Below are 25,395 nucleotides of genomic sequence, written 5' to 3'. Positions count from 1 at the left end.
ATCTCCAGGGTCCCAGGTTCTATTCCCGGCTTGGGTCACTGTCTGTGCAGAGTCTGCACGTTCTCCCCGTGTCTGCGCGGGTTTCCTCCGGGTGCTCCGGTTTCCTCCCACAAGTCCCGAAAGACGTGCTGTTAAGTGAATTGGACATTCTGAATTCTGCCTCAGTGACCCGAACAGGCGCCGGAATGTGGCGACTAGGGAATTTTCACAGTAACTTCATTGCAGTGTTAATGTAAGCCTACTTGTGACAATGAAGATTATTATTATTAAAAGCAAAATACTGTGGATGCTGGGAATCTGAAATAAAGACAGAAAATGCTGCAGAAGAGTCACATGGACTTGCGTTAAATTCTGTTTCTCACTCTACAGATCCTATAGTTAAATCAGTTATTACAATAAACGCTTACATACCTTTTATCTTCCCAATTGCTTGTTGCAATTGTGTGTTAGCTTTCAGTGACTTCTGAACAAGTCCATCCATGTCCCTTTGACATCAACATCATTCTCCATTTTAGAAATACTTTGTATTTCTGTTTTTCCAACAAAGTGGATATTTTTTCCAAACTATAATCCATCTGCCTCGTTCTTAGACGTTCACAGAGAATCCCTAGAGTGCAGAAGGAGGCTATTCGGCCCACCGAGTCTGCACTGACTCTCCGAAAGAGCAGTCTACCCCAATTCACCTCGCCCGCTCACCAATGCACCCCACTCTAACTCTGCAACCTAAGCTGCACATTCATGGACTCTAAGGGGCAGTTTATCATGGCCAGTCCACCTAATCTGCACGTCTTTGGACTGTCGGAGGAAACCGGAGCACCCGGAGGAAACCCACGCAGACACGGGGAGTACGTGCAGACTCCGCACAGACACCCAAGGCCGGAATTGAACCCGGGTCCCTGGCAGTACTGCTAACCACTATGCAATTGCAGTAAAACATGTCTATTCCTATACTCGCATCATCTCACTATGAAGACCAACATACCATTTGCCTTCTTTACTGCCGGCTGTACCTGCGCGCTTACTTTCAGCGACTGATGCACAAGAACACCAAGGTCTCGCTGAGTATCCACCTCTCTCAATGTACACCCATTCAAATAAAATCTGACGTCCTACTTTTGCTACCGAAGCGGCTAACCTCACATTTAATAAATAAGTTAAAAGCCCATGGTGTTAAGGGTAAGTTCCTGGCATGGATAGAGGATTGGCTGACTGGCAGAAGCAGAGTGTGGGGATAAACTGGTCTTTTCAGGATGGCAGCCGGTGACTAGTAGTGTACCTCAGGGGTCTGTGCTGGGACCACAACTTTTCACAAAATACATTAATGATCTGGAACTGAAGGCACTGTTGCCAAGTTTGCAGATGATAGAAAGATCTGTAGAGGGACAGGTAGTATTGAGGAAGCCAGGGGGCTGCAGAAGGACTTGGACAGGCTAGGAGAGTGGGCAAAGAAGTGGCAGACGGAATACAATGTGGAAAAATGTGAGGTTAGGCATTTTGGAAGGAGAAATGGAGGCATAGACTATTTTCTAAATGGGGAAATGCTTCGGATATCAGAAGCACAAAGGGACTTGGGAGTCCTTGTTCATGATTCTCTTAAGATTAACGTACAGGTTCAGTTGGCAGTTAGGAAGGCAAATGCAATGTTAACATTCATGTCAAGAGGGGCGAGGGGCGAGGGGCAAGGTTTAGAGGAGATGTACGAGGCAGGTTTTTTTACACAGAGGGTAGTGGGTGCCTGGAACTCGCTGCTGGAGGAGGTGGTGGAAGTAGGGACGATAGTGACATTTAACGGGCATCTTGACAAATACATGAATAGGATGGGATAGAGGGATACGGACCCAGGAAGTGTAGAGGATTTTAGCTTAGACGGGCAGCATGGTCGGCACGGGCTTGGAGGGCCGAAGGGCCTGTTCCTGTGCTGTACTTTTCTTTGTTCTTCATTCTAGGGCTAGAATACAAGACTTAGGATGTACTTCTCAGGCTGTATAAGGCTCTATTCAGACCCCATTTGGAGTATTGTGAGTAGTTTTGGACCCCGTATCTAAGGAAGGATGGGCTGGCCTTGGAAAGGGTCCAGAGGAGGTTCACAAGAATGATCCCTGGAATGAAGAGCTTGTCATGTGAGAACTCTAGGTCTGTACCCGTTGGAATTTAGAAGGATGAGTTGGGATCTTGTTGAAACTTACAGGATACTCCGAGGCCTGGATGGAGTGGATGTAAAGAGGATGTTTCCACTTGTAGGAAAAGCTAGAAGCAGAGGACACAATCTCCGACTGAAGGGACGATCCTTTAAAACAGAGATCAGGAGGAATGTGGTGAATCTGTGGAACTCTTTGCTGCAGAAGGCTGTGGAGGCCAAATCACTGAGTGTCTTTAAGACAGAGATAGATAGGTTCTTGATCAATAAGGGGATCAGGGGTTATGGGGAGAAGGCAGGAGAATGGGGATGAGAAAAGTATCAGCCATTATTGAATGGTGGAGCAGACGCGATGGGCCAAGTGGCCTAATTCTGCTCCTGTGTTTTCTGGTCTATTTATCCACTTTATACTGTATCTGCCATGCATGAGCCCACTCACTTAGCCTATCCAAATCCCACTGAAGCATCTCTGCATCCTCCTCACAGCTCACCCTCCCACCCAACTTTGTATCATCTGAAAATTTGGAGAAAATATAGTTAGTTCCCTCGTCCTAGCACAGATCCCTGGTACCAGTTTAGCACAGTGGGCTAAACGGCTGGCTTGTAATGCCCAACAAGGCAGCAGCACGGGTTCAATTCCCGTACCAGCCTCCCTGAACAGGTGCCGGAATGTGGCGACTAGGGGCATTTCACAGTAACTTCATTGAAGCCTACTTGTGACAATAAGCGATTATTATTATATTATATAGTCACTGCCTGCCAATTTGAAAAAGATCGTTAATTCCTACTCATTGTTTCCTGTCTTCCAACTCTTTTTCTATCCTCTCAAAACACTACCCCTAATCCCCATTCACTTTAATCCCCATTCACTTTAATCCCCATTCACTTTAATCCCCATTCACTTTAATCCCCATTCACTTTAATCCCCATTCACTTTAATCCCCATTCACTTTAATCCCCATTCACTTTAATCCCCATTCACTTTAATCCCCATTCACTTTAATCCCCATTCACTTTAATCCCCATTCACTTTAATCCCCATTCACTTTAATCCCCATTCACTTTAATCCCCATTCACTTTAATCCCCATTCACTTTAATCCCCATTCACTTTAATCCCCATTCACTTTAATCCCCATTCACTTTAATCCCCATTCACTTTAATCCCCATTCACTTTAATCCCCATTCACTTTAATCCCCATTCACTTTAATCCCCATTCACTTTAATCCCCATTCACTATAATTTTACACAGTATACTCTTATGCTGGACTTTGTCAAAAGCCTTCTGAAATTCCAAATATACCACATCCACTGGTTCTCCCTGGTCCTCCCTGGTCAACTCTACTAGTTACATCTTCAAAGAATTCTAGTAGATTTGTCAAGCACAATTTCCCTTTTGTAAATCCATGCTGACTTTGTCTATTACACCACTGCTTTCCAAATGCTGTACTATGAAATCCTTGATAATGGACTTCAGCAACTTACTTACTACCCCAGGTTAAAGCCCAACAGGTTTGTTTTGAATCACTCGCTTTCGGAGCAATGTTCCTTCCTCAGGTGAATGAAGAGGTAGGTTCCAGAAACATATATAGACAAAGTCAAACTTGCAAGATGATACTTTGAATGCGAGTCTTTGCAGGTAATTAAGTATTTACAGGTCCAAACAGAACAACTGAAGAGAGGGATAATCACAGGTTAAAGAGACTCCGCACACATGAGTACGGCCTCAACCGGGCCCTTGGATTCATGTCGCATTACATTCACCCCCCCCACCACCTGGCCTAGGCTTGCGAAATCCTACCAACTGTCCTGGCTAGAGACAATTCACACTTCTTTAACCTGGGGTTACCCCTCTTTCCAATTGCAACGTATGGACCTCTAAATACTTAATTACCTGCAAAGACTCGCATTCAAAGTATCATCTTGTATCTTTGACTTTGTCTATATATATATGTTTCTGGAACCCACCTCTTCATTCTCCTGAGGAGCTCCAAAAGCTAGTGATTCGAAGCAAACCTGTTGGACTTTAACCTGGTGTTGTAAGACTTCTTACTGTGCTCACCCCAGTCCAACGCCGACATCTCCACATCATACTTACTATCGACGTTAGGCACACTGGTCTATAGTACCCTGTTTTCTCTCTCCCTCCCTTTTTGAATAGCGGGGTTATGTTATGTAGCGTCCAATCTGCAGGAACCATTCCAGAGTCCAAAGAATTTTGGAGAATGACCACCAAATGGATCTACTATTTTGAGGGCCGCTTCCTGAAGTACTCTGGGATGAAAATCATCAGGTCCTGGAAATTTGCCCGCTCTCAGGGGACAGTTAAAACCCTTGAGGAGTATAAAGAAAGTAGGAAGGTATTGAAGCGGAAAATTAGGAAGGCTAGGAGGGGTCATGAAAAGTCCTTGGCAAGTAGGATTAAGGTGAATCCCAAAGCTTTTTATTTGTATGTAAAAAGCAAGAGGATGGCCAGGGAAACAATTGGACCACTTAAGGACAGTGGGGAGAATCTATGTGTTGAGCCAGAGGAAATGGACGAAGTACTAAATGAATACTTTGCATCAGTGGTCACTAAAGAAAGGGACTTTGTGGAACATGATTCTTGGGTAGGGTGTGTGGGCAGTCTGGATCATGTTAACAGCAGGACATAGATAGGATTGGGCAGAGAAATGGCAAATGGAGTTTAATCCAGGCAAATGTGAGGTGATGTATTTTGGTAGCTCTAATGGCAAAACACTTAGAAATATAGAAGGTCAGAGAGATCTGGGCGTGTAGGTCCACAGATCTTTGAAGGTGGCAACACAAGTGGGCAAGATAGTCAAGAAAGCATACGGAATGCTTGCCTTCATTGGATGGGACATCGAGTATAAAAACTGGCAAATCATGTCAGTTAGATCCAGCAGAGGGCAGTAAAGCGGAGCTGCAGATTGGCTGTTGCGGGGAAAATTTGCATCTACTGATGAAAATTTGCATCTAAAATCTGCCTACTGAGATAATATGGGCCGAAGTTAGAAATAGGAAAGGAGCGGTCACATTGTTAGGAGTTTTCTATAGGCCCCCAAATAGTAATAGATTTGGAGGAAGAAATTGCAAAACAGATTATGGATAGGTGTGGAGGTCTCTGGGTAGTTGTCATGGGTGACTTTAACTTTCCAAATATTGATTGGAACCTCTATAGGTCGAACAGTTCGGATGGGGCAGTTTTTGTACAGAGTGTGGAGGAGGGATTCCTGACACAATATGTGGATAGGCCGACAAGAGGGGGGGGGCACATTGGATTTGGTACTGGGTAATGAACCGGGACAAGTGTTAGATTTGTTTGTGGGAGAGCACTTTGGAGATAGTGACCACAATTCGGTGTCTTTCACTATTGCAATGGAGAGGGATAGGGCCATACGGCAGGGCAAGGTTTATAATTGGGGGAGGGGTAATTATGATGCGATTAAGCAAGAATTAGGGAGCATAAGATGGGAACAGAAACTGTCAGGGAAAGGCACAAATGAAAAGCGGTGCTTGTTCAAGGAACAAATACTGCGTGTCCTTGATGGGTATGTCCCTGTCAGGCAGGGAGGAAATGGCCGTGTGAGGGAACCATGGTTCACAAAAGAGTTTGAATGTCTTGTCAAGAGGAAAAAGGAAGAGTATGCAAGGACGAGAAAACAAGGTTCAGCTGGGTCGCTTGAGGGTTACAAGGTAGCAAGGAATGAGCTAAAAAAAGGGCTTAGGAGAGCTAGGAGGAGGCATGAGAAGTCGTTGGCGGGTCGGATCAAGGAAAACCCCAAGGCTTTTTACTCATGTGAGAAATAAAAGAATGACCAGGGTGAGGGTAGGGCCGGTCAAGGACAGTAGTGGGAACTTGTGCATGGAGTCAGAAGAAATAGGAGAGGCGTTGAATGAATACTTTTCTTTGGTGTTCACCAAGGAGAGGGGCCATGTTTTTGAGGATGCGAGTGTGATACAGGCGGGTAAGCTGGAGGAGGTAGATGTTCTGAGGAAGGATGTATTAGCAATTTTGAAAAACCTGAGGGTCGACAAGTCCCCTGGGCCAGATGGGATATATCCAAAGATTCTTTGGGAGCAAGGGATGAAATTGCAGAGCTTTTGATTTTGATCTTTGGGTCCTCACTGTCCACAGGGATAGTGCCAGAGGACTGGAGAGTGAAGAATGTTGTTCCTCTGTTCAAGAAAGGGAATAGGAATGACCCTGGTAATTATAGGCCAGTTAGTCTTACGTCGGTGGTGGGTAAGTTAATGGAAAAGGTCCTGAAGGATAGGATTTATGACCATTTGGAAAGATGCAGCTTAATCCGGGATAGTCAACACGGATTCGTGAAGGGTAAGTCTTGCCTCACAAATTTGATTGAATTCTTTGAGGAGGTAACTAAGTGTGGAGATGAAGGTAGAGCAGTTGATGTCGTATACATGGATTTTATTAAGGCGTTTGATAAGGTTCCCCATGGTCGGCTCATGAAGAAAGTAAGGAGGTGTGGGAGAGAGGGAAATTTAGCCAATTGGATAAGTAACTGGCTATCACATAGAAGACAGAGGGTGGTGGTAGATGGAAAATTTTCAGACTGGAGACCAGTTACCAACGGTGTACCACAGCGATCAGTGTTGGGTCCTCTGCTATTTGTGATTTTTAGCAATGACTTGGAGGAGGGGGCTGAAGGGTGGGTCAGTAAATTTGCTGATGACACCAAGATTGGTGGAGTAGTGGATGAGGTGGAGGGCTGTTGTAGGCTGCAAAGTGACATTGATAGGATGCAGAGCTGGGCCGAAAAATGGCAGATGGAGTTTAACCCTGATAAGTGTGAGGTAATTCATTTTGGTAGAAAAAATTTGAATGCGGATTACAGGGTCAACGGCAGGGTTCTGAGGAATGTGGAGGAACAGAGAGATCTTGGGGTTCATGTCCACAGATCTCTGAAGGTTGCCACTCAAGTGGATAGAGCCGTGAAGAAGGCTTATAGTGTGTTAGCGTTTATTAACAGGGGGCTTGAGTTTAAGAGCCGTGGGGTTATGCTGCAACTATACATGACCCTGGTGAGACCACATTTGGAGTACTGTGTGCAGTTCTGGTCACCTCATTATAGGAAGGATGTGGAAGCATTGGAAAGGGTGCAAAGGAGATTTACCAGGATGCTGCCTGGTTTGCAGGATAGGTCTTATGAGGAAAGGTTGAGGGAGCTAGGGCTTTTCTCTTTGGAGTGGAGGAGGATGAGAGGCGACGTAATAGAGGTTTATAAGATGATGAGGGGGATAGATTGAGTGGACGTTCAGAGACTATTTCCTCGGGTGGATGTAGCTGTTACAAGGGGCATAACTATAAGATTCAGGGTGGGAGATATAGGAGGGATATCCGAGGTAGGTTCTTTACTCAGAGAGTGGTTAGTGTGTGGAATGGACTGCCTGCTGTGATAGTGGAGTCGGACACTTTAGGAACTTTCAAGCGGTTATTGGATAGGCACATGGAGCGCACCAGAATGACAGGGAGTGGGATAGCTTGATCTTGGTTTCGGACAATGCTCGGCACAGCATCGAGGGCCGAAGGACCTGTTCTGTTCTGTACTCTTCTATGTTCCATGCTGCAGTTGTATCGACCCTTGGTAAGGCCGCACTTAGAATTTTGCACACTATTCTGGTCGCCACACTACCAGGAGGATGTGGAGGCTTTGCAGAGGGTGCAGAGGATGTTGCCTGGTCTGGAGGGTGTTAGCTATGTGGAGAGGCTGAATAGACTCGAACTGTTTTCATTAGAAGGACGAAGGCTGAGGGGTGACCTGATAGAGGTCTACAAGATTATGAGAGGCATGGATAGAGTGGATGGGCAGGCACCCGTTCCCAGAGTGGAGGGGTCAGTCACCAGGTGGCATAGGTTTAAGGTCCGTGGGGCAATGTTTAGAGGAGATGTGTGAGGCAGGTTTTTCATGCAGAGGGTGGTGAGCGCCTGGAATGCGTGGCCAGGGGAGGTTGTGGAAGCAGATACATTAACGGTGTTCTAAAAACATCTGGACAAACACATGGATAGGATGGGTATAGAGGGATACGGCACAAGGAAGTGCTGAGGGTTTTGGCAAAGGTTGGTATCATGACTGGTACAGGCTTGGAGGGCCGAAGGGCCTGTTCCTTTGCTGTATTGTTCTGTGTTATTTTGTTGTTGTTCAATCCCATTAATTGCCCTAAAACCATTTCTCTGCTAATTTCCTTCATCTCACTGAAACTCGTGTTTCTCAGAAGTTCCGGAACATTATACATATCTCCTCTTGTGAAGACAGAAACAAAGTAGGAATTCAGTTGCTCAGCCATTTCTTTGTTCCCTGTTATGAATTCCCCCGTTTCTGACTGTAATTAGGGGCCTACATTAGTTTTTATTAATCTTTTTCTCTTTGCTTACTGATAGAAACCTTTACAGTCAATTTTTAGGTTCCCCACTAGTTTACTTTCAAATTGTATTTTCCCTTCTTAATCAATCCCTTGGTCTACCTTTGCTGAATTTTAAACTGTTCCCAATCCTCAGGTCTGTTGCTTTTTCTTGCTAATTGTATGCCTCTTCTTTGAATCTAATACTATCTCTAATTTCCCTTGGATTCCATAAAATTTTACAGTGCAGAAGGAGACCATTCGGCCCATCGATTCTCCACTGGCCCTTGGAAAGAGCACCCCACTTAAGCCCAGGCCTCCACCCTATCCCCGTAACCCAGTAACCCCACCTATCCTTTTTGGACACTGAGGGGCAATTTAGCATGGCCAATCCACCCAACCTGCACATCTTTGGATTGCGGGAGGAAACCGGAGCACCCGGAGGAAACCCACGCAGTCACGGGGAGGATGTGCAGACTCCGCACAGACAGTGACCCAAGCCGGAATCGAACCTAGGACCCTGGAGCTGTGAAGCAACTGTGCCAACCACAGTGATACCATGCTGCCCCACTATGCTGTTCCCTTTCTACCCTGTGTGACAAAGGAATTAACAACCTTTGGAGTTTACTTATTGGTTCCTTGAATGTCTCCGCGTCGCTCTGTGGCCTCCGGAGAGGTGGCATCAGCCACGACTGCAGCGGATAACCCCTATCGCCCAAGAGCCAACCCCCCCCAGCCAGGACGGAGTCTCAAAAAGGCCATGAACCATTTAGCGTGCCAGGAAGGAAGGCGTCGTGCACACTGCTGGTCCGGATGGTGTTGCCCATGGTGCTGACCGCCTCTGCCACCTGCGCCCAGGCACAGCGAACGCCTGCAGCTGGCGGCTTCCTTCCCGGGCCGGGAGACAGGGAGCCCGCCCTCTCCTCCACAGTGTTCAGGAGGGTGTCCAGCTTGGCATCAGTAAACCGCGGGGCTGCTCTCCTCGCTGCCATCTTGTTGGCTGTGATGGTGTGTGTGGGGAGTGTAATGTGTATCTGCGGCTGCAGCTTGTCAGCCTCCCGAGTGTCAATCATGGACCTGGCGAATCCGGCCCCGTTTCTCATTGGAATCGATTGTGTTCCACGTGGCTCCGGTGATAGCCCCTCAATGTTCACTGAATCGGTCCAGGTGCAGCATCGGGTTTGCTGTCGTGGAACTCCACGAATCCTGCCCCGGCGTCAACACTTGGGGCGAGAATCTCCGCTTGCCGACGCTAAAATCGCATTCGCCGATTGGGCGGAGAATCCCTTTTGACGCTGAAATAGGGCGGTGGCTCCCGTTTTCAGATGCTCCATTCCCTCTAAAACCGTCATCGCTGAGTATGCCGCACGCCATTGGGACGGCCTCAGGGCGTCACCTGAAGGGCCTCCCCCAATGCTCTGCCGCCGATGGGCCAACTTCCTGACGGCGTGGATCACTTGTGGTGACCTCGCGTGGCGGCTGCGAACTGTGTACAGCACCGCCACAGTCATGGGGAGCCGTTCCGCTGGCCGGGGGGAGAGGGGGGCTTCGGTGGGGGCTTAGGGTGCCAATCCCAAACTAATCCCACTGCCCCACTCTCTCACCATAGCCCTGTATCAATCCCAAACTAATCCCACTGCCCCCGCTCTCTCCCCATAGCCTTGTATCAATTCCCAACTAATCCCACTGCCCCGCTCTCTCCCCATAGCCCTGTATCAATCCCCAAACTAATCCTACTGTCCCGCTCTCTCCCCATAGCCCTGTATCAATCCCCAAACTAATCCCACTGCCCCACTCTCTCCCCATAGCCCTGTATCAATCCCAAACTAATCCCCCTGCCTCACTCTCTCCCCATAGCCCTGTATCAATCCCCAAACTAATCCCACTGCCCCGCTCTCTTCCCATAGCCCTGTATCAATCCCAAACTAATCCCACTGCCCCGCTCTCTTCCCATAGCCCTGTATCAATCCCCAAACTAATCCCACTGCCCCACTCTCTCCCCATAGCCCTGTATCAATCCCCAAACTAATCCCACTGCCCCGCTCTCTCCCCATAGCCCTGTATCAATCCCCAAACTAATCCCACTGCCCCGCTCTCTCCCCATAGCCCTGTATCAATCCCCAAACTAATCCCACTGCCCCGCTCTCTTCCCATAGCCCTGTATCAATCCCCAAACTAATCCCACTGCCCCGCTCTCTTCCCATAGCCCTGTATCAATCCCCAAACTAATCCCACTGCCCCACTCTCTCCCCACAGCCCTGTATCAATCCCCAAACTAATCCCACTGCCCCACTCTCTCCCCATAGCCCTGTATCTATCCCAAACTAATCCCACTGCCCCACTCTCTCCCCATAGCCCTATATCAATCCCCAAACTAATCCCACTGTCCCACTCTCTCCCCATAGCCCTGTATCAATCCCAAACTAATCCCACTGCCCCACTCTCTCCCCATAGCCCTGTATCAATCCCCAAATTTATCCCACTGCCCCGCTTTCTCCCCATAGCCCTGTATTAATCCCAAACTAATCCCACTGCCCCGCTCTCTCCCCATATCCCTGTATCAATCCCCAAACTAATCCCACTGCCCTACGCTCTCCCCATAGCCCTGTATCAATCCCCAAACTAATCCCACTGCCCCGCTCTCTCCCCATAGCCCTGTATCAATCCCCAAACTAATCCCACTGCCTCATTCTCTCCCCATAGCCCTGTATCTATCCCCAAACTAATCCCACTGCCCATTCTCTCCCCATAGCCCTGTACCAATCCCCAAACTAATCCCACTGCCCTACGCTCTCCCCGTAGCCCTGTATCAATCCCCAAACTAATCCCACTGCCCCGCTCTCTCCCCATAGCCCTGTATCAATCCCCAAACTAATCCCACTGCCCCATTCTCTCCCCATAGCCCTGTATCAATCCCCAAACTAATCCCACTGCCCCGCTCTCTCCCCATAGCCCTGTATCAATCCCAAACTGATCCCACTGCCCCGCTCTCTCCACATAGCCCTGTATCAATCCCCAAACTAATCCCACTGCCCCGCTCTCTCCCCATAGCCCAGTATCAATCCCAAACTAATCCCACTGCCTCACTCTCTCCCCATAGCCCTGTATCAATCCCAAACTAATCCCACTGCCCCGCTCTCTCCCCATAGCCCAGTATCAATCCCAAACTAATCCCACTGCCCCACTCTCTCCCCATAGCCCTGTATCAATCCCAAACTGATCCCACTGCCCCGCTCTCTCCCCATAGCCCAGTATCAATCCCAAACTAATCCCACTGCCCCACTCTCTCCCCATAGCCCTGTATCAATCCCAAACTAATCCCACTGCCCCACTCTCTCCCCATAGGCCTGTATCAATCCCAAACTAATCCCACTGCCCCACTCTCTCCCCATAGCCCTGTATCAATCCCCAAACTAATACCACTGCCCCGCTGTCTCCCAATAGCCCTGTATCAATCCCAAACTAATCCCACTGCCCCGTTCTCTCCCCATACCCCTGTATCAATCCCAGACTAATCCCACTGCCCCACTCTCTCCCCATAGCCCTGTATCAATCCCAAACTAATCCCACTGCCCCACTCTCTCCCCATAGCCCTGTATCAATCCCAAACTGATCCCACTGCCCCGCTCTCTCCCCATAGCCCTGTATCAATCCCCAAACTAATCCCACTGCCCCGTTCTCTCCCCATACCCCTGTATCAATCCCAAACTAATCCCACTGCCCCACTCTCTCCCCATAGCCCTGTATCAATCCCAAACTAATCCCACTGCCCCACTCTCTCCCCATAGCCCTGTATCAATCCCAAACTGACCCCACTGCCCCACTCTCCCCATATCCCTGTATCAATCCCAAACTAATCCCACTATCCCGCTGTCTCCTCATAGCCCTCTATCAATCCCAAACTAACCCCACTGCCCTGCTCTCTCCCCATAGCCCTGTATTAATCCCAAACTAATCCCACTGCCCCACTCTCTCCCCATAGCCCTGTATCAATCCCAAACTAATCCCACTGCCCCACTCTCTCCCCATAGCCCTGTATTAATCCCAAACTAATCTCACTGCCACACTCTCTCCCCATAGCCCTGTATCAATCCCCAAACTAATCCCACTGCCCCACTCTCTCCCCATAGCCCTGTATCAATCCCAAACTAATTCCACTGCCCCACTCTCTCCCCATAGCCCTGTATCAAACCCAAACTAATCCCACTGCCCCGCTCTCCCCCCCATACCCCTGTGCCAATCCCAAACTAATTCCACTGCTTCACTCTCTCCCATAGCCTTGTGTCAATCCCAAACTAATCCCACTATCCTGCTGTCTCCTCATAGCCCTGTACCAATCCCAAACTAATCTCACTGCCCCACTCTCTCCCCATAGCCCTGTATCAATCCCAAACTAATCCCACTGCCCCACTCTCTCCCCATAGGCCTGTATCAATCCCAAACTAATCCCACTGCCCCACTCTCTCCCCATAGCCCTGTATCAATCCCCAAACTAATACCACTGCCCCGCTGTCTCCCCATAGCCCTGTATCAATCCCAAACTAATCCCACTGCCCCGTTCTCTCCCCATACCCCTGTATCAATCCCAGACTAATCCCACTGCCCCACTCTCTCCCCATAGCCCTGTATCAATCCCAAACTAATCCCACTGCCCCACTCTCTCCCCATAGCCCTGTATCAATCCCAAACTGATCCCACTGCCCCGCTCTCTCCCCATAGCCCTGTATCAATCCCCAAACTAATCCCACTGCCCCGTTCTCTCCCCATACCCCTGTATCAATCCCAAACTAATCCCACTGCCCCACTCTCTCCCCATAGCCCTGTATCAATCCCAAACTAATCCCACTGCCCCACTCTCTCCCCATAGCCCTGTATCAATCCCAAACTGACCCCACTGCCCCACTCTCCCCCATATCCCTGTATCAATCCCAAACTAATCCCACTATCCCGCTGTCTCCTCATAGCCCTCTATCAATCCCAAACTAATCTCACTGCCCTGCTCTCTCCCTATAGCGCTGTATCAATCCCAAACTAACCCCACTGCCCTGCTCTCTCCCCATAGCCCTGTATTAATCCCAAACTAATCCCACTGCCCCACTCTCTCCCCATAGCCCTGTATCAATCCCAAACTAATCCCACTGCCCCACTCTCTCCCCATAGCCCTGTATTAATCCCAAACTAATCTCACTGCCCCACTCTCTCCCCATAGCCCTGTATCAATCCCCAAACTAATCCCACTGCCCCACTCTCTCCCCATAGCCCTGTATCAATCCCAAACTAATTCCACTGCCCCGCTCTCTCCCCATAGCCCTGTATCAAACCCAAACTAATCCCACTGCCCCGCTCTCCCCCCCATACCCCTGTGCCAATCCCAAACTAATTCCACTGCTCCGCTCTCTCCCATAGCCCTGTGTCAATCCCAAACTAATCCCACTATCCCGCTGTCTCCTCATAGCCCTGTATCAATCCCAAACTAATCTCACTGCCCCGCTCTCTCCCCATAGCCCTGTATAAATCCCAAACTAATCCCACTGCCCCGATCTCTCCCCATACCCCTGTGCCAATCCCAAACTAATTCCACTGCTTCACTCTCTCCCATAGCCTTGTGTCAATCCCAAACTAATCCCACTATCCTGCTGTCTCCTCATAGCCCTGTACCAATCCCAAACTAATCTCACTGCCCCGCTCTCTCCCCATAGCTCTGTATCAATCCCAAACTAATCCCACTGTCCCACTGTCTCCCCATAACCCTGTATCAATCCCCAAACTAACCCCACTGCCCTGCTCTCTCCCCATAGCCCTGTATCAATCCCAAACTAATCCCACTGCCCCGCTCCCTCCCCATAGCCCTGTATCAATCCCCAAACTAATCCCACTGCCCCGCTCTCCCCCCCCCATAGCCCTGTATCAATCCCCAAACTAATCCCACTGCCTCACTCCCTCCCCATAGCCCTGTATCAATCCCCAAACTAATCCCACTGCCTCGCTCTCTGCCATAGCCCTGTATCAAACCCAAACTAATCCCACTGCCCCGCTCTCTCCCCATATTCCTGTCCCAATCCCCAAACTAATCCCACTGCCCCACTCTCTCCCCATAGCCCTGTATCAACCCCAAACTAATCCCACTGCCCCGCTCTCTGCCATAGCCCGGTGCCAATCCCATAGCCCTGTGCCAATCCCAAACTAATCACACTGCCTTTCTCTCTCACCTTAACCCCACATTGGCCTTTGATTCAAATATTTATCTTCTTTTGCTTTTGTCTTTTGTTCTCAGGTGATGAACGTGAAGACTGACAGCATTTCCCAGATGGATACCTCTCCGCTTCACCACTCCTCGACTCCTCTGAGCGGCAAGCTTGGCCATAACCTGGGACTGCTCAATATCTTGGACTCACTGGCCAATGGGACAATGGAACATTGTTACAGTGCACGATCCCGGAGTACTGTGCTTCAGGGACTGTCCTTTGGAGGAGTCCCCACCGTACTCGCCATCAACTTCATCGTCTGGCTGGTATGGATATACCTCTGTCTATTCTTGGGCTAATCTGATTCCCATATTTCAGAGCTGGTCCGGAAGCGGTTGAGTTGGTGCCAGGTCAGGGGTTGAGAAACACAAGGTTGGAAAGAGGAACCGTGCCTGCCTCAAGCCCAGCTAGAACATAGAACATAGAAAAATACAGCACAGATCAGGCCCTTCGGCCCACGATGTTGTGCTGAAGCTAGTTCCAGTTCCAGCCAGACGTGGGCTGGTCATTTAAATACGATGGTAAGAATATAAGAAATGGCCGCTGGAGGAGGTCATTCAGCCCTTTGAACTTTTCTGCTTTCTATAAAACTCTGGCCGTTCTTCCACCTCAATTCCACCTTCCCATACTATCTCCACATCTTTGATTCTGGGTCTCCAGAAATATTGAATATATTCAATAGCTGAGCATGCACAACTCTCCAAGGGAGTGAATCCCAAAGATTCACAGCCTTCTGAATGGAGACCTTTCCCCACAGCTGAGTTGCAGTTGGCTGAGGCTGATTCTGGGACTGTGCCCCATGTTCTGGTTTGCTCAGTCAGTAGAAACAGCCTCTGTGTCTCTATCCTGTCAAAGACCCTCCACAACCTTTGTGTGAGGGCGCCTGTCGTTCGTCACACTGGAGGGGGTCTGGGCCAAGTCTAATCTCTCCTCCGGAAATTCTCCTCATTCGTTCTGAGCCAAGAATTTCCTTCCTCAGGTAGGTAAACCGAAGTGTAGAAGATTTTAGTTTAGACGGGCAGCATGGTCAGCGCAGGCTTGGAGGGGCCGAAGGGCCTGTTCCTGTGCTGTACTTTTCTTTGTTCTTTGTACACCATAAACTGAAGTGAGGCTGCATTCTATCTTTTAACTCATGTTGGCCACAGGAGATTCAGCAGGTAAAAGGAGAGAAGGGCTGAATCCATGCGGTCCATGCATTTCCAGCACTGCTGGTGGATCAGGAGGAGCAGGAATGTTTTCCCAGGCCCAATACATTTTAAAATAATAATCTTTACTGTCACAAATAGGTTTGCATTAACACTGCAATGAAGTTACTGTGAAAATCCCCGAGTCGCCACACTCCGGTGCCTGTTCGGGTACACAGAGGGAGAATTCAGAATGTCCAATTCACCCAACAGCACGTCTTTCGGGACTTGTGGGAGGAAACCGGAGAACCCGGAGGAAACCCACGCAGACACAGGGAGAACGTGCAGACTCCACACAGGCAGCGACCCAAGCCGGGAATCGAACCTGGGACCCTGGAGCTGTGAAGCTACAGTGCTAACCACTGTGCTACCCTTCCAATTAGCTACCCAGTAACCCTCATCCCATAACTAGTGCTCCACTTTTTGCAACAGTCTTACCCTCTTCCCGTCATTGGATCCTGTCTGCCCTCCGCATTGTCTCTCCCACCACCTGACTGTACCTGCTGTCATCATTACAGTGCAGAAGGAGGCCATTTGGCCCATCGAGTCTGCACTGGCCCCTGGAAAGAGCAGCCCACTGAAGCTTGGCTGTGACCTTGTGTTTACTGCCCGATAGGCCTCCAGCCTGACAATACAGCCACTTGCGGGTGGGAAACTGTTAGAAAGCAATTGAACAACAGCTGCCCTGCGGTTTGCAAACTATACGACATTCTGGAAACCGGTTTCCTGCTTTTCTGACCTGAAAACAGCCCTCCTGCGTGGACTCCACCTCTGAGCCCTGTGTGTTTGTAGGTTTATGATCTTTTTTTTATATAAGTTTGTGAAAGTCTGAGCAATGGTCCCCAATCCTCACCCAGACATATTGGGCGGGATTCTCTCAGCCCATGCTGGGCCGGGCTTGAATCGCACGACGCTGCCCTGACGGCGATCCGCCTATTCTCCGAAGGGTGGAGAATTGGTGCCATTGGCGCCGGCCGGGGACCGCTCTATGGGATCCCCACGGTGATTCTCCGCCCGGGATGGGCCAAGCGGCCTCAAAAAATAATCAGAGTCACGCCGGGACCGTCCATGTGTGGTCTTACCCGGCGGGACCTCTGCGTGCATCCATCTGGGGGCGGCCTGGTGGGGGGGGGAGAGGGGGGTCAGACCCCGGGGGGGGGAAGAGGGGGGTCAGACCCCGGGGGGGGGGTGGAGAGGGGGGTCAGACCCCGGGGGGGGGAGAGAGGGGGGTCAGACTCCGGGGGGGGGGGGGGGGAGAGGGGGGTCAGACCCCGGGGGGGGGGAGAGAGGGGGGTCAGACCCCGGGGGGGGGGGAGAGAGGGGGGTCAGACCCCGGGGGGGGGGGGGAGAGGAGGGTCAGACCCCGGGGCGGGGAGAGAGGGGGGTCAGACCCCGGGGGGGGGGGGGGGAAGAGGGGGGTCAGACCCGGGGGGGGGGGGGGGGAGAAGAGAGGGGGGTCAGACCCGGGGGGGGGGAGAAGAGAGGGGGGTCAGACCCGGGGGGGGGGGGGGGAGAAGAGAGGGGGGTCAGTTCGGGGGGGGGGGGGGAGAAGAGAGGGGGGTCAGACCCCGGGGGGGGGGGGGAGAAGACAGGGGGGTCAGATCCGGGGGGGGGGGGGGGGGGGAGAAGAGAGGGGGGTCAGACCCGGGGGGGGGGGGTGAGAGGGGGGTCAGACCCTGGGGGGGGGGGGGGAGAGGGGGGTCAGACCCTGGGGGGGGGGGAAGAGGGGGGTCAGACCCGGGGGGGGGGAAGAGGGGGGTCAGACCCCGGGGGGGGGGGGGGTCAGAACCCTGGGGGGGGGAGAGGGGGGTCAGACCCTGGGCGGGGGGGAGAGGGGGGTTCAGACCCGGGGGGGGGGAGAGGGGGGTCAGACCCCGGGGGGGGGGGTCTCCGCCGTGGCCTGGTCTGCAATCGGGGCCTCCCGATCGGCGGGCCGGCCTCTCGGGCTGGGGGTCTCTTTTGCTCCATGCCGGCCCCTGTAGCCCTACGCCATATTGCGTCGGAGCCGGAGAAGGGAGCCACCACGCAGGCGCGCAATCGCACCGGCCGCGCTGCGCATGCGCAGACCCACAGCGCCCATTTGATGCCAGTTTCGGCAGCTGGAGTGGCGTGGGTCGCTCCAGTGCCGTACTGGCCCCCTGTAGGGGTCAGAATCGCTGCTCCTGAGGGCAGGTTGATGCTGTCCTAGGATTCTCTGGGAAGCCAGGGAAGAGATTGCTGAGCCTTTGGCTTTGATTTTTAGGTCATCATTGGCTACAGGAATAGTGCCAGAGGACTGGAGGATAGCAAATGTGGTCCCTTTGTTCAAGAAGGGGAGTAGAGATAACCCCGGTAACTATAGGCCGGTGAGCCTAACGTCTGTGGTGGGTAAAGTCTTGGAGAGGATTATAAAAGATACGATTTATAATCATCTAGATAGGAATAATATGATTAGGGATAGTCAGCATGGTTTTGTGAAGGGTAGGTCATGCCTCACAAACCTTATCGAGTTCTTTGAGAAGGTGACTGAACAGGTAGACGAGGGTAGAGCAGTTGATGTGGTGTATATGGATTTCAGTAAAGCGTTTGATAAGGTTCCCCACGGTCGGCTATTGCAGAAAATACGGAGGCTGGGGATTGAGGGTGATTTAGAGATGTGGATCAGAAATTGGCTAGTTGAAAGAAGACAGAGGGTGGTGGTTGATGGAAAATGTTCAGAATGGAGTTCAGTTACGAGTGGCGTACCACAAGGATCTGTTCTGGGGCCGTTGCTGTTTGTCATTTTTATAAATGACCTAGAGGAGGGCGCAGAAGGATGGGTGAGTAAATTTGCAGACGACACTAAAGTCGGTGGAGTTATAGACAGTGTGGAAGGATGTTGCAGGTTACAGAGGGACATAGATAAGCTGCAGAGCTGGGCTGAGAGGTGGCAAATGGAGTTTAATGTGGAGAAGTGTGAGGTGATTCACTTTGGAAAGAATAACAGGAATGCGGAATATTTGGCTAATGGTAAAATTCTTGGTAGTGTGGATGAGCAGAGGGATCTCGGTGTCCATGTACATAGATCCCTGAAAGTTGCCACCCAGGTTGATAGGGTTGTGAAGAAGGCCTATGGTGTGTTGGCCTTTATTGGTAGAGGGATTGAGTTCCGGAGCCATGAGGTCATGTTGCAACTGTACAAAACTCTGGTACAGCCGCATTTGGAGTATTGCGTACAGTTCTGGTCGCCTCATTATAGGAAGGACGTGGAAGCTTTGGAATGGGTGCAGAGGAGATTTACCAGGATGTTGCCTGGTATGGAGGGAAAATCTTATGAGGAAAGGCTGATGGACTTGAGGTTGTTTTCGTTAGAGAGAAGAAGGTTAAGAGGTGACTTAATAGAGGCATACAAAATGATCAGAGGGTTAGATAGGGTGGACAGTGAGAGCCTTCTCCCGCGGATGGAGGTGGCTAGCACGAGGGGACATAGCCTTAAATTGAGGGGTAACAGATATAGGACAGAGGTCAGAGGTGGGTTTTTTACGCAAAGAGTGGTGAGGCCGTGGAATGCCCTACCTGCAACAGTAGTGAACTCGCCAACATTGAAGGGCATTTAAAAGTTTATTGGATAAGCATATGGATGATAATGGCTAAGTGTAGGTTAGATGGCCTTTAGTTCTTCACTTCTCATGTCGGTGCAACATCGTGGGCCGAAGGGCCTGTACTGCGCTGTATCGTTCTATGTTGTGAAATGTGACAGCGTTTACGACGGCATCAACACTTAGCCTCAGGATCAGAGAATCCCGCCCATTGTTTCTTGACCTGAGCTGTGAGTAGCTTAGTCCTGTATCCAAGATACTGGAACACTGTAAAACCTGCAGAATATTCCAGAGTTTATTACTGAATGGAGGAGGGGGGGGGGACCTGATCCTTTCCTGACTTTGACGGAAACGGAAAGAGGTGGACAGGGGAGTGAGGTGTTCCTTTCCTTTTGCTTATTTTACCCTGTCACCCTGGAGGAATTGGATCTTGCTGTGCAACAGGAAAAGAAGCAGCAGTTTGGTGAGTATCTGGGAAGTGGTTCAGGTCTATTCCAATAGTGTATGAACTGGTGATAAAGTTAATAATATAGATAAAAAAACGGAATGTAATTATTTAGAACATTTTAAGGATGGCAGAAGAGGTGCTGTGTCAAGGCTCCTGAATACCAATTGGAACCTCAGCAAACATATCTGCGGTAAGAGATTGCGGTTAGAGACTTTGATTCAGAATCATTCAGCTGGAGACTGAGCTAAAGACACTGTGCCCCTTCAGGGCCCCAGACACTGTGCCACGTCAGGGCCCCAGACACTGTGCCACGTCAGGGCCCCAGACACTGTGCCCCTTCAGGGCCCCAGACACTGTGCCACGTCAGGGCCCCAGACACTGTGCCACGTCAGGGCCCCAGACACTGTGCCACGTCAGGGCCCCAGACACTGTGACACGTCAGGGCCCCAGACACTGTGCCCCTTCAGGGCCCCAGACACTGTGCCACGTCAGGGCCCCAGACACTGTGCCACGTCAGGGCCCCAGACACTGTGCCACGTCAGGGCCCCAGACACTGTGCCCCTTCAGGGCCCCAGACACTGTGCCACGTCAGGGCCCCAGACACTGTGCCCCTTCAGGGCCCCAGACACTGTGCCCCTTCAGGGCCCCAGACACTGTGCCCCTTCAGGGCCCCAGACACTGTGCCCCTTCAGGGCCCCAGACACTGTGCCCCGTCAGGGCCCCAGACACTGTGCCCCGTCAGGGCCCCAGACACTGTGCCCCTTCAGGGCCCCAGACACTGTGCCACGTCAGGGCCCCAGACACTGTGCCACGTCAGGGCCCCAGACACTGTGCCCCTTCAGGGCCCCAGACACTGTGCCCCTTCAGGGCCCCAGACACTGTGCCCCTTCAGGGCCCCAGACACTGTGCCCCTTCAGGGCCCCAGACACTGTGCCCCTTCAGGGCCCCAGACACTGTGCCACGTCAGGGCCCCAGACACTGTGCCCCTTCAGGGCCCCAGACACTGTGCCACGTCAGGGCCCCAGACACTGTGCCCCTTCAGGGCCCCAGACACTGTGCCACGTCAGGGCCCCAGACACTGTGCCCCTTCAGGGCCCCAGACACTGTGCCACGTCAGGGCCCCAGAACTGTGCCCCTTCAGGGCCCCATACACTGTGCCCCTCAGGCCACAGACCCTGTGCCACGTCAGGGCCCCAGACACTGTGCCCCTTCAGGGCCCCAGACACTGTGCCCCTTCAGGCCCCAGACACTGTGCCACGTCAGGGGCCCCAGACACTGTGCCCCTTCAGGGCCCAGACACGTGACCACGTCATGGCCCGTGCACTGGCCCCGTCAGGGCCCCAGACACTGTGCCCCGTCAGGGCCCCAGACACTGTGCCACGTCAGGGCCCCAGACACTGTGCCTCGTCAGGGCCCCAGACACTGTGCCACGTCAGGGCCCCAGACACTGTGCCCCTTCAGGGCCCCAGACACTGTGCCACGTCGGGGCCCCAGACACTGTGCCACGTCAGGGCCCCAGACACTGTGCCCCTTCAGGGCCCCAGACACTGTGCCCCTTCAGGGCCCCAGACACTGTGCCCCTTCAGGGCCCCAGACACTGTGCCACGTCAGGGCCCCAGACACTGTGCCCCTTCAGGGCCCCAGACACTGTGCCCCTTCAGGGCCCCAGACACTGTGCCCCTTCAGGGCCCCAGACACTGTGCCACGTCAGGGCCCCAGACACTGTGCCACGTCAGGGCCCCAGACACTGTGCCACGTCAGGGCCCCAGACACTGTGCCACGTCAGGGCCCCAGACACTGTGCCCCTTCAGGGCCCCAGACACTGTGCCACGTCAGGGCCCCAGACACTGTGCCACGTCAGGGCCCCAGACACTGTGCCACGTCAGGGCCCCAGACACTGTGCCACGTCACGGCCCCAGACACTGTGCCACGTCAGGGCCCCAGACACTGTGCCCCTTCAGGGCCCCAGACACTGTGCCACGTCAGGGCCCCAGACACTGTGCCACGTCAAAGCCCCAGACACTGTGCCCCGTCAGGGCCACAGACACTGTGCCACGTCAGGGCCACAGACACTGTGCCCCGTCAGGGCCCCAGACACTGTGCCCCGTCAGGGCCCCAGACACTGTGCCCCGTCAGGGCCCCAGACACTGTGCCCCTTCAGGGCCCCAGACACTGTGCCCCTTCAGGGCCCCAGACACTGTGCCACGTCAGGGCCCCAGACACTGTGCCACGTCAGGGAGTGAGAAAGTTTCCTAAATGAGGTCAAGTCACCATAGTCCCAGGTGACCATTGGCTGCTTTCCCCTTTGAGGGGGAGAGCTGACTGGTGGTGATTGAACCTGAGAGTCACCACACCTCAGGCGACGGGCGAGGTTGAGAAGGAGGGGCCTTCACGAATAACCTCAGCTGGTACGAGAATTGAACCCACACTGTTGGCCTCGCTCTGCATCACAAACCAGCTGTCTAGCCAAGTGAGCTAAACAGTTACCTCCTTGGATAGGGTCTTCTGACTTGGTCAGGGACATGGACAGGAGGATGAAACTGCAAGTGAGACAGATAAGGGGACCTAGAGGGCAATAGTTTGTTTGTAATTCATTTATGGGATGTGGGCGTTGCTAGTTAGGCCAGCATTTATAGCCCATCCCTAGTTACCCTTCAGAAGGTGGTGGAGAGCGCTCTTCTTGAACCGCTGCAATGTATATGGTGTAGATACACCCACAGTGCTGATAGGGAAGTGTTCCAGAATTTTGACCCAGCAACAATGAAGAAACAGCGATATATTTCCAAGTCAGGGTGGTGAGTGTCTTGGAGGGCAACCTCTAGATCAGTGGTTCTCAACTGGGGTCCACATGGACCCTGGGGGTCCATGTAACATTACTGGGGGTCCACACAAAAAAAATACCGAATTGGGGGTCCACGGTGATATTTTAGTGGTCCATAGAGCAATTCTACTTCAGAACAATTGTTATTACTGAGAATTAAATTTTTACAGTAATCTACGCTATATTAAAATACTAAAAGTAGAAATATTCATGTAGCTATGAATTGTTTATGGCAATCAAGTAGAAGAAAAAACTTTACATTTGACAGTGTCGTAAATTTAAAGTTACCTAGAACAAACGGAGGTGAAAATCACCCATCGTTTCTCCTTGACAAATTTAATGAATGATTTAACACAGTAATCACTAGAAACTGTGTATATTTGATATGAATTGGTTATTTTTAGAGTAATTGAATTTAATTTAGTCCGTAAAAAGTTTTTTTCATTACTTTTCATATTAGAATAAGTTTGGCAACGTACGAAAATACCGCTAATCCGTTTCCAACCCTCACGGTAAGGTAGCTGGACTTCAGTCATCGGACAAAATATAAGGATTAGGAATGGCTATGGGGGTCCACAAAAAAAATTAAGAGGAAAAGGGGTCCATGGGTTAAAAAAGGTTGAGAACTCCTGCTCTAGATGGTGGGGTTCCCAGGTATATAGATGGTAGCAGTTGAAGGTTTGGAAGGTGCTTCTAAATGAACCTTGGTGAGTTCCTGCAATGCATCCTGTAAATGATCCACAGCCTGCAGCCACTATTCATCGATCGAACATAGAACAGTACAGGCCCTTCAGCCCACGATGTTGTGCCGATCACTTATCCTAATCTAAGATCAACCTAGCCTACACCCCTGTCTATGTGCCTGTCCAAGAGTCGCTTAAATGTCCCTAATGACTCTGACTCCACCACCTCTGCTGGCAGCGCATTCCATACACCCACCACTCTCTGTGTAAACATAAGAACATAAGAACTAGGAGCAGGAGTAGGCCATCTGGCCCCTCGAGCCTGCTCTGCCATTCAATTAGATCATGGCTGATCTTTTGTGGACTCAGCTCCACTTTCCGGCCCGAACTCCATAACCCTTAATCCCTTTATTCTTCAAAAAACTATCTATCTTTACCTTAAAACATGTAATGAAGGAGCCTCAACTGCTTCACTGGGCAAGGAATTCCATAGATTCACAACCCTTTGGGTGAAGAAGTTCCTCCTAAACTCAGTCCTAAATCTACTTCCCCTTATTTTGAGGCTATGCCCCCTAGTTCTGCTGTCACCCGCCAGTGGAAACAACCTGCCCGCATCTATCCTATCTATTCCCTACCTCTGTAGGGAACCTACCTCTGACATCTTCCTGCAATCACCTTAAAATTATGTCCCCTCGTGACAGCCGTTTCCATCCTGGGGAAAAGTCTCTGGCTATCCACTCTATCCATGTCTCTCATCACCTTGTACACCTCTATCAAGTCACCTCTCTGCCGCCTTCGCTCCAGTGAGAAAAGCCCTAGCTCCCTCAACCTTTCTTCAGAAGACATGCCCTCCATTCCAGGCAGCATCCTGGTAAATCTCCTCTGTACCCTCTCCAAAGCATCCACATCCTTCCTATAATGAGGCGACACAAGTGTGGTCTAACTAGAGTTTATAAAGCTGCAGCAAAACCTCGCGGCTCTTAAACTCAATCCCACTGTTAATGAAAGCCAACACACCATACGCCTTCTTAACAACCCTATCAACCTGGGTGGAAACTTTGAGGGATCTATGTACATGGATCCCAAGATCCCCCTGTTCCTCCACACTTCCAAGAATCCTGCCTTTAACCCTGTATTCAGCATTCAAATTCGACCTTCCAAAATCAATCACTTCACAATTATCAAGGTTGAACTTCGTCTGCCACTTCTCAGTCCAGCTCTGCATCCTGTCAATGTCCTGTGGTAACCTGCAACAACCCTCAACACTATCTACAACTCCCCTAACCTTCGTGTCATCGGCAAACTTACTAACCCACCCTTCCACTTCCTCATCCAAGTCATTTATAAAAACCACAAAGAGCAGAGGTCCCAGAACAGATCCTTGCGGGGCACCACTGGTCACCAACCTCCAGGCGGAATACTTTCCATCCACTACCACTCACTGTCTTCTTTCGGCCAGCCAATTCTGTATCCAGACAGCCAAATCTCCCTGTATCCCATTCCCCTAACTTTCTGAATGAGCCTACCATTGGGAACCTTATCAAATGCCTTACTGAAATCCATATACACCACATCCACTGCCCGACCTTCATCAATGTATCTCGTCACATCCTCAAAGAATTCAGTGAGGCTTGTGAGGCATGACCTGCCCCTCACAAACCCATGCTGACTATCTTTAATCAAACTGTTTTTCTAAATAATCATAAATCCTATCTCTAAGAATCCTTTCCAATATTTTGCTCACCACAGACGTGAGACTGATGGGTCTGTAATTCCCAGGGATTTCCCTATTCCCTTTCTTGAACAGGGGAACAACATTCTCCTCCCTCCATAGTGGAGGGATTGAATGTTTGTGAAAGGGATACCAATCAAGTGGGCTCATTTGTCCTGGATGGTGTTGAGCTTCCTGAGTGCGGTTGGAGCTGTGATCATCCAGGCAAGGGAAGAGCATTATAC

The 25,395-nt window shown here is 51.1% G+C and overlaps 1 protein-coding gene across 1 annotated transcript in view; it reads left to right on the top strand.

The window, feature by feature from the left end:
* LOC119962482 (calcium permeable stress-gated cation channel 1-like) overlaps window positions 1-25,395 on the top strand; it is a 149,284-nt gene that overhangs the window by 20,819 nt on the left and 103,070 nt on the right. The window contains exon 3 of the mRNA XM_038790426.1: window positions 14,776-15,012. Coding sequence (XP_038646354.1) covers window positions 14,779-15,012 — 234 coding nt within the window. The 5' untranslated portion in view covers window positions 14,776-14,778. The remainder of the gene's footprint in view (window positions 1-14,775; window positions 15,013-25,395) is intronic.

This window comes from Scyliorhinus canicula, chromosome 2, assembly GCF_902713615.1.
Source record: "Scyliorhinus canicula chromosome 2, sScyCan1.1, whole genome shotgun sequence".
NCBI classification, from domain to species: Eukaryota; Metazoa; Chordata; class Chondrichthyes; order Carcharhiniformes; family Scyliorhinidae; genus Scyliorhinus; species Scyliorhinus canicula.
This window is presented reverse-complemented; position numbering and strand designations above follow the sequence as displayed.